The sequence below is a fragment of the Acanthochromis polyacanthus genome, chromosome 4 (genome assembly GCF_021347895.1).
Source record: "Acanthochromis polyacanthus isolate Apoly-LR-REF ecotype Palm Island chromosome 4, KAUST_Apoly_ChrSc, whole genome shotgun sequence".
In the NCBI taxonomy this organism is placed as follows: domain Eukaryota; kingdom Metazoa; phylum Chordata; class Actinopteri; family Pomacentridae; genus Acanthochromis; species Acanthochromis polyacanthus.
In genome coordinates this window covers 45,098,643-45,109,040 of record NC_067116.1, presented here as the reverse complement: position 1 = coordinate 45,109,040, position 10,398 = coordinate 45,098,643, and the positions used below count along the sequence as shown (strand labels likewise).

General features: G+C 35.4%; 1 protein-coding gene across 1 annotated transcript; it reads left to right on the top strand.

Moving 5' to 3' along the window:
• Positions 1-362: 362 nt before the first annotated feature.
• Positions 363-5,691, top strand: s1pr4 (sphingosine-1-phosphate receptor 4). Its single transcript, XM_022198404.2, has 2 exons — positions 363-398; positions 3,761-5,691. Exon 2 carries the CDS (start codon positions 3,912-3,914, stop codon positions 5,127-5,129), a length of 1,218 nt encoding a protein of 405 aa, XP_022054096.1. The 5' UTR covers positions 363-398; positions 3,761-3,911; the 3' UTR covers positions 5,130-5,691.
• Positions 5,692-10,398: the final 4,707 nt, after the last annotated feature.

The following is a 10,398-nucleotide window of genomic DNA, read 5'->3' as shown; positions in this document are numbered from 1 at the left end:
AAATATTGAGTCACAGCGCCTTGACAAAACATTTACTACAGCTTTTTATATGTTTTGAAATATCCTTTTCCCGCATAAGTTATCAGCTTGTGCAACACCGCTTAACTTCATGGAAAATTTAAATTAAAAAACAACATTAAAGCACCAGATGAGGCTTTTTTTTTCTGTGTTTGACCTGACATTTGTTGTTTCTTTACAAGGTGATGGGAGGAAGGAAAAAACACACACACAAAGAAAAAAAAACGTGATGGCAATCTTGTGTGTTGTGTGTGCATTTGTGAGTCAGTGTGTGTTATGGGTGTGGTGTTTTTAGTACCTTTTACTTCCCCATTAAAATGTGCTGCAAACATCTGTCGTCAGATCACACACTCAGCATCATCAGCAGCAGCAGCAGCACAGTAAGTCACCTGCACTCACAGTTCCAACAATCAGCGCAAAACAGCAGGAAAATAGTGCAAAATGTGCAAAGAAAATAGGGATTTAATGTGGCGCTAACATAGTTTTGAATTATTCACCAGATTTAAGAAATTCCACTTAGCTTTTGTAGTGAAATATAGAAAAAAATATGCATTTTTGCTTGCATTTTGATTTTTAAAAATGATATAAATATGTACAAAATAAGATTTATTTCTAAAAAATAATTTACACAAACAGGTTTTAGGTTAAAAAAAATGGGAAAAGCTGCATTTGTAATTTTTTTTCACAGTATTTCAGTAAATGTTCCTGCCAGGGATTCTAAAGTAATATTTTCCTGAATTTTTGCTTATATTTTGATTTATTTTAAAAAAAATCATTGACACAAAAAGGATTTAATTTTTTTTTTTTTAAAGCTGGGAAAATGCATTTTTTGAATTTTTTTGCAAAGTAATTCTGTGAACATTGCTGTTTGGGAATTTTAAATTAATATTTTCCTGCTTTTCTAATCATGTTATGATTTTAAAAAAAAGCATATAAGCATGCACAAAATAAGATTTATTGCTTAAAATAATTGACACAAACAGGATTTTAGGTGAAAAATGGGAAAAACTGTATTTTTAATTTTTTTTGCACAGGAGTTCAGTGAATTTTGCTGCGGAGGAATTGTAAACTCATATTTTCCTGCATTTTCGCTAAAGCCAGCGTGTTTCCTCCTTGTGGTAATTTAAATGCCCTCGCTGCTCACTCATCCTGTGTTAACCACAGCGAGGTGGAGGCATTTAAATGAAGCCTTTAAACTGATTGAAGCTGCAGATGGTGAAACTCTGAGAGGATGAAGAATTTAACTTCATGGGTTTGATTTTCTGAGTCATGTTACTCATTCAGCGCCGTTAGAGTTCCTCGTTACGATAGTTCTAAACCATGCTTTCATTTGTTTGTTGAATCTAGAGCAGTAGTTTTTCTGCAAATGTACTGTAAAAAATGTAATTTTACCGAATTCATCCTTTTTTACAAATACCCTTCTATATTTATTCATATAATTCACTTGTCAAATGCAAAATACCTGAGAAAATAAGAAATATGAAGCATTTTCTTTGCAAATTGATGCTCATGTTATGCATTCACAGTTTACTATTGTAATTAGAATTGGTTTTTTTAATAAAGAAGTTTTTACATTTATGCAAAATGTAAATCATTAATTTTACGGGTGGACAAAGTTTTTTTTAACATTAAAAATCTGTCCAATATACAAAATTTTTTATACAAAGTTACACAGAAAAAGGTTTATTACACTTAATGCTATAATTAAACAATAATCAAATAACATATTTTAGATTTATGCAGTTTAAAGCATTTTTTAACATAAATATACCTAAAAAAACGAATCAAGTAATTTAATATAAATAATGTAAAATTAATGCTAGTATTTCAATTATGAAAAATTACAGATTTTCCCCCCTGTTATTTTCTGGTATTTTACAGTATTTTATGATGCTGGAATATTTAATTTTTTTTAGATATTTTTTACAGTGTATGGTTATATAGATATACTAGTGTTCTTAACTACACTGTTAAAAAATAAAAACAATTAGGCTATTTAAAAAATGTACAGGTTTGATGTTTTTTCTTTGTTTTTGAAAGATTTTTTTTCTTCTCTTTATTAAACAAACATACAAAAAGATACATAGCAAAACACAAACTTCCCACACACCCCCACCAAATGCACACACATACCACACGCTCATCATTCATACCACATACCCACCAGGCTGTATTTCATATTCCAAAATCCTATTCCTGTCAAAATCATCATCGTCATCATCATCATCATCAACATTACCATGACCATTCATAAGATCAATGGGATTTTAAAAAAGCAAAAGAAAAAAGAAAAAAAAACAAAAAAACAAAAAACAAATAAAGATTACAACAACAACAACAACAATAATAATGATAACAAAAGAATCATCACAACATCAGATATTAATAATAACAACAATAACCATACCCAACAATTAAAGAAATTAAATAAATAAAAGATAAACATAACACAACACAAACGAAACGAAAAACAACAACAACAAAAAACAAAACAAAACCAAACTCCATCATACAAGTTGAAAATGTTGCATCTCTATATCGGTAAAGCAAATATTCCATTTTTTCTTGTGTTCAGACAATTTATTTTGATTAGTAGCAATTATTCTTTCTAAATTATATTGATAGAAAATCTTATTTTTAAAATGTTTTAAAGATAAATTTGAAATATTTTCAACTTTAAAAATAAATATTTTGCCCAACAGTAAAACTGTATTCAAAAACAGTGGACAGTTATCTTGAAAAATACCAAACATAATATTCATAGGTGTAAGTTCAAAACTAATACCCAAAGACTTTAACCAAGTTTGAATAGACATCCAGAACCTAACTACACAGGGACAAAAATAAAACAAATGCATAAGGTCCTCTTCTTCCCCCTGACAAAACCTGCAATAGGGGTTGCTTACTATTTTCCAGGTGTACAAGGCCTTTTTCGTTGCAATTATTTATAAAGATTTATTTCTATAAATAATATTTACTATTTTTTACAGTGTGCCTCATGTCATGAAGTGACTTACACTTCAAAATGTATTTATTTATCATTTTTCACCCTTAATTTAGTCATTTTCCAATAGGAAATATCTGTAACACAACAATATTTTTTCCTAATTTAAAAAAATGTAAAAAGAGTATAATTTTATATTCAAACACTGTAAAACAACTAATTTGTAAAAATTAGAATTTAAAAAAAAATTTCTTTAAGTAAACGTTATTTACAATCCGTTTTTATTTACAGTTAAAATGTAAAATAATACTTATAATAAACTATAGCTATTGGCTGCAATTTAACAAAACTGGGGAAATCTGTAAAATAACAGGAAATTGTTTTTGAAAATTTTAGTTAAATACATTTTTTAAACTTTCATTTATAACAACGTATTTTCTGAGCATCCAGAGGCTGTGTATGGTAAACTTTGATTTATTTACCATTTGTCAGTCCTTAATTTAGTAATTTTCCAATAACGATAGCAAATATCTGCAAAACAACAATCATTTTTGCTAATTTAAATAATGTAAAAGAGTGTAATTTTACTGTCGTCTTTTTTAATGTGGACGTTATTTACAATCTGTTTTTTAAAATTAAAATGTAAAATATTATTTAATTTTTATAGCTGTTATCTGCAATTTAACAAAATTGTGAAAATCTGTAAAATAACAGGATTATAGTTTTAAGTAATGTGTAATTTTTATTTTTAACATCTGTCTATCTGGAAGCCTGCTGAACTGTTTTTTTTTTCCTCAGGTGTGTGTTGGTGCAGGTAAAGAGCTCCGGAGGTTAGAGTGTCTGGTAGCCTGTTGGACGACAGGAGTTCCACACTAATTCCTGAGCAGCTCAAACCAGCAGAACCCCAGAACCAGCAGAACTTCTCATCCTTATCCCATCCAGCTCCGACATGAACATCTTCACCTCCTCCTGCCCCCACCTGTACCACGGTTACCCCGGCAACACCTCCAATGGCTCCGCCCCCTCCACCGGCATCAGCCAGGTGATCCTCCGCCACTACAACCACACGGGCCGCCTGCAGAACCGGACCGTGTCCAGCTCCCAGAGCCGCCTCAGCGCCTCCATGGCCGTGTTCCTGGTCTTCAGCGTCCTCATCGTCCTGGAGAACCTCCTGGTGCTGCTCGCCGTCGTCTCCCGCATCCGCCGGCGCCCCCGCTGGGTCTACGTGTGCATCGCCAACATCACGCTGAGCGACCTGCTCACCGGCGCCGCCTACCTGGTCAACATCTGCATGTCGGGGAGCCAGACGTTCCGCCTCACCCCGGCCCTGTGGCTCTTCAGGGAGGGGATGCTGTTCGTGGCGCTGGCCGCCTCCATCTTCAGCCTGCTGCTGATCGCCGTGGAGCGCTACGCCACCATGATGAAGCCGCTGACCCAGAAGTCCACCAGGACCTCCTACTACCGGATCTACGGCCTGGTGGCGCTGTGCTGGCTGCTGGCGCTGGTCATCGGCTTCCTCCCCCTGCTGGGCTGGAACTGCATGTGCAGCCTGGACAGGTGCTCTACCCTGCTGCCGCTCTACTCCAAGACCTACATCTTCTTCTCGCTCATCATCTTCTTCCTCATCCTGCTGGCCATCGGCGTCCTCTACGGCGCCATCTACTGCCACGTGCACCGCAGCGCTCGGGTCGGACCTCAGCGGAGCCGCAAGCGCTCGTTGGCGCTGCTGAAGACCGTCATCACCATCGTGGGCGTCTTCATGCTCTGCTGGGGGCCTCTCTTCCTGCTGCTCATGGTGGACTTCTTCTGCTCGTCCCGTCAGTGCGCTCTGCTCTTCGGCGCCGACTTCTGCATCTCCCTCGCCGTCCTCAACTCCGGCCTGAACCCCGTCATCTACGCCCTGGGCAGCAGCGACATGAGGAAGGCCATCGCTGAGCTGCTGTGCTGCTGCTGCCTGAAGGCCGGACTGTGCCGCCCCGACACCTTCACCTCCAAGGAGACCAGCAGCACCTCGGAGAACCGCCGGGACAGTCTGAGGAACAGCTTCAGCAAGGTCAGGAACCACAGCGTGGCCTCCCCGCCCTCCACCCCCAGCAAGCCTCGCAGGGCCACCAGGAAGGCCCGGCTGAGCACCACCACCAGCTGCCTGTCGGTTTCCAGCGGTTAAACCACAACCAGCTCCCCAACCGTTTCCTCTGGTCTGAAGCTTCTCAGCTCTGCACTGACGCTTGCACACTGGAAGAAAACCTGCTTGAACTCCATAGTTCTCCAACAACATCCCAAAAAAGAGACGTTTATGCATCAGAAGATGTTGTGGAGACGCTTCAGACTGTAATAAAACGGATTAAAGCTAAATATGCACATTATCAGGAAAAACGGGTTCAGATTCATGAAGAAGAAGCTGCAGGGCTACAGAGTTTAGCAAAGTTTAATCCTGAGCTGAAGCTTACTTTCTAAATATAAAAAAGAAAAACAAAAAAAAGTAAAAATTGGGCAGAAACAATGCCAGAATAAATGTTAAAAAAATAAAAAAAATTAAACAAAGCTTTAAAACAAACTGTGAACATACCAGCAAAATGTAACAATGATATTTCTAACAGCTTTAAAAACAGTAAAATTGGTGTCATTTTATAGTCGCACGTTGTACAAAACCAATTTTTATCTGTAAAATATAGACTCTGATGTGGACGTTATTTACAGTTTGGGCCTGATTTTTTTTTATTATTCTCTCTCTCTCTCTCTATATATATATATATATATATATATATATATACATCGTGAGCATGCACATTTAAATATTTTTTTCTGTGTTTAAAAATTACTGTAATATGGTAAAAAATTGTGAAATTAATGGCAAATATCTGTAGAATAATTATATTTTTTTCAAAAATCAAAACAAAGAGAAATGAAGAAATTAAAAAATAAATAAATGAATAAAAGAACAAACTGCTGTTTACAAAAACACAAAGTTTTTAAACGGATATTATTATTTTAGCCTGTTTTTATGAAGCTAACATATAAATGTGTTTTTTCAGTGATTTTATTAGGTATGAGCTTTATTAAACAAAATACGAAACATTTGTAAAATAAGTTTAAAACATATTGACCATTTTTCAACTGTAATATTTTTTAAATAAAAAATATCTCTAAAATAACATTTTGTTTTTAAAATAAAGCAACAAGAAGTGTAATTTTATTAACAAACTTTGTAAAAGAATTGATGGCCTTTTTTGAAATACTGCCTCGTTTTTATTAAGTCAATATATAAATTTATAATTTCGTTCTGTGATTTTGTGAGACAATTTTTTTTATTTAACAAAGTTCGGAAAATCTGTAAAATTACAGTTTGCAAAATGATTTATTAGTTTTCAGCCTTTATATGCACAATTTTTCTTTCAAATAACAGCAAAGAACAAAAACAACATTCTTGATGATTTAAATTCAACAATGAATTGTGTTATTTTATTATCAAATGTAAAAGAATGAATTGACATTTTTGAAAATGTATTTTTTTTATTTAGATGTCATTTACAGTTTTTAAATTTACAGTTAGTTTTTCTATGAATTTTATTAAGTTATCATCTGTAATTCAATGAAATTGTGAAATAACTGCAAATTATTTTTTAAAATGTAAAGTTAAGTACTGTAAAGTAAAGAAATACCTTTAAACGTGAAAAAAAGAAAAAGTAAATTTATAGAGTGTAGAGATGAAATCCTGAACGTCTGCCCTTTTTGTCTGAACATTTTTTTTCAAACCTTCTGTAACCTCCACACTGAGAGTCTGTGTATTTTTACAATGACGTCTTTTGCACTGTACTTCCTTGTTTACTTCGATGCATTCAGAGCAGAAAAAAATCTATATTTGTATGGATTTATGTTGCATTATTATAAAAATCATGTACAGATATATATCTATATATGTGTGTGTAAAGTGAGTTTGAATTTATTGTTATTTTGTGTTAAAGCTGATTAAAAGTGAGAATAAAGTTTATTTTGCTTTATAGAGGACGCTGTTTTTATTAATACCTCTGATTTCCTCTGGAGGGAGGCAAAACATGGGACTGATTCCTGCAGATAAATCTGACTGAAAACGCTCCAAAAACTGGAAATAAACATGACAGTAACCCCAACACTTATTCCTACCAGTTTTGCAGGTTTAGCACGTGTAATTTCTGCACATTTAGTGACGACAAAAAGACATTTTAAAGGAGAAAATCGTGCAGCTGTTTACAGGTTTTGCAAAGAATGTGCTTGTGCATGACAGGAGGGGTTTGTTGGTGTAATCTTGAAGGTTTTTCCTGACTGACTTTTCAGAATTCCTCTTCCTTGCTGCTTCTGACAGGATGACTGATGGGAGCTCAGTGCAGAGGAGGACTGCAGCCCTGAGGGCTCCACAGCCGGCTAATTGATAAATTCATTACGAGCGTCTGGCAGCAGCAGAGATCAGCTCCAGCAGATAGTATGAAGTTACAGCCGCTACTGTACTGCTGCTTCTGGGACGTTTTCTCTTCATTTCACAATGCAGAAGGGTTTTTTTCTTCCATCATTTTGCAGAATGTGCTTTAGTGGCAGCTTTTGTGTTTATTTCATCAAACAATAAATCACAGAAGTCTGGAGATTTAACAGTTTCTACTTTTAATTCAGCGTGTTTGTTTGCTCACACATTTCCCGCATTATATCTCACAGTACACTGTAAAAATAATAAGAAAAAACACATGTATAACAGTGTGAAAATCTGGCAGGAAAGATGGCATAAATAATATGTTAAACAGGTGAAATAATGTGATTTAAAAACAGTGAAAATGCCACTAAAATAGAGATATGTCAATACAGTAAACAAACGTTATTTTGTGTTGCACACACTGTAAAATAGAACATTTCTAATTGTCAAAATACAGATTTTGCACCGTTTTTTACAGTCAACTCGTAAACTAATATTGTTTTAGAATATTTCAAAAATAAAAATATTTAAAATAATCGAACAATTTAATGCAGTTAAAAACAGTATGATTTGACTATTGAACACTGTAAAAAATAAAAGTTAAAATAATGGATTTTTTGTAATTTTATGGTCATGCAATGTGAAAGAATTCATTTAGAATGTAAAAATAAGGATTTCTGATGTTGACATTACTTACAATTTTATTCTGCTTATATATAATTTTTACAGTTAACATGTAATACTTTAAAAAAATGACTGGATATTATCTGCAATCTACAAAATTGGGAAAATCTGTAAAAAAAAAAAAAAAAAAGACTGTACACATATTATTATAAGATCATTCTTTTCTTTCAAATCATGGCAATTAACTGTAAAATAACGTTTGTTGACTTAAATACAGTTAAAATAGTGTCATTTTAAGGACAAACACTGTAAAAAAAACACATTGCAATTCTTAAAAAATAAAATACACTTTTTCTGTTACTATATCATATATTTTACTGAGATTTTACTGGATATTAACTGTCATGTAAATTACAAAACATAAAAAAATTAAAGCAGTTTTAAAAATTGCTATTGTGTGTATATGCATGTCTGTAAAATGACTTCTTTTGTTGCTAATTCAAATATATTTAAGACTGTAAATGAAATAATTATTTGTTAAAAAATACACATTTTTGTTGTGAACATTAACAGTTTCTGTCTTTTTTCAAAATGAAAATACATTTTTTTTCTATGATTTTAATTCATGTTATCTGCAAGTTTTCAACCATTAACATACACATTTTTTTCTTGCAGAAAACAGTAAATGTTTGTAAATTTATCATATATTTGCTTTTTTGTTAAATTTTTTAAAGAAAACCTTTTCCAGGTCTCTGTTATTACATCATGGGGCAAAAAAAAAATGTTGTTCTTCCATTTTTCTTGCTGCAAACATAACAGAAGCTGCAATAAAACACAGATGACAAGTTTTCTTAACTTCCACTTGACTAATGACTCCTGAGATGTTCCTCTTTTCCTCTTTCTTGGCACTCTGACAGCTTTTCCCGTTCATGACGTCTGAACGCTGCACTGGCTGGAAGGAAAAAAACAAGAAGAAGAATCCTGCTTTTATCCTTTTACCTGAATGGCCGCCCACGCAGCTTCTCTGGGATTGTGCTGAGCTAATAGCAGGAAGGCAAACGTTCAAACATGCTCATTATTCGTTATTTACGTCTCGTTTGTTGTGCAGGAGGAGCAGCACAAACTGTACAGATTCTAAAACGGGATTCTGGAAATCTGCAGTCCGAGGGTTTCTCTCTGTAGACGTTTTTTTATCTCGTGGCTGTGGAAGCAAACAAGTCGTTGCTGGTTGTGTGGTTGTGTCTGTGGTTTCCCCTCCTCATGAATTCCTGCATCTCTACGGTTAAGTGTAGGGGATAAACCGCCCTCGTCCTCGTCCTCGTCTCTGGCTCGGCTCCAGGTCCGAGCCTGATGAAAAAGCAACAGTGAATTCCTCGGCTTTATTAGCTCAGGGCTGGGAGACATTTGTTGTGCGATATTTGACGTGTCACCAATCACCAGCGGCCCGTACAACAACGGGGCCTTTTCTCCGCTCCAAATGAGCTACGATGGGTTAATGACGGTTGCGTGCAGACGTGGCTTTGCCCTCCATAATTACCTCTCCGGCTTTGCCTCCAGGTGTTCAGCAGACAGCTAATGATGTACTGTCTGAGCAGAGGCGAAGACGGGGGGAGAAGGTTGCCATCAGCACTGCCACAGCTCAAGATACAAGGACCTTACGTCTAGAAACAGAAAAACCTCTTCTTGTTTGTTGCATTTCTGCTGCCGGTTTCATTACGTTGCATCGACAGTGTTGGACTGCACAAGTTGCTGCTCACAGATTTAGTGATCGATAAAGAGGAAGACTCCACCCAGAAACTCTCCTATGAGCTGCAGACCTTCGTGGGTGGTTCTAAAGAGTTTGCTGGTTTCAGGTCAACGTGTTTTCTGTTCAGTTTCACATAAATCAAACTGTTTGGAGACTCTTGAACCGCCTCTGCAGCCTGAACTACGCTCAGAAAAACGCTGGTTCTTCTGAAGGCATCGAGAACAGAAGAACTTCCTTCTTTCAGGGATGGTTCTTTGTGAACTTTGTTGTTGTTGTTTGAGTCCATCACATCTCAATGACACGCTCAAAGACCCAGAAATCCTGCAAATTCTCTTTTTCACACACATTAAAGCTCCTTAAGCCGATGTCAGTCAGCGTTTCTTGATCTGTAGTTTGGATTTGCAAGTTAATTTAAGGTTTTAGGGTTCTATGATCCTTAGTTCTTCATGAACTTTACATGTTTCTTTGCACGAAAGACTCTTTCCTTTTATTGGTGTTGTTAAGTTTGGAGGCAGGTAAAAGCATGAAATTAGAGCTGCAACTGATGGATGTTTTCACTGGAGATTAATCTGCAGATTATTTTCTCGATTATTAATCAGAAAATGGTGAGAAAAGTTCATCTTG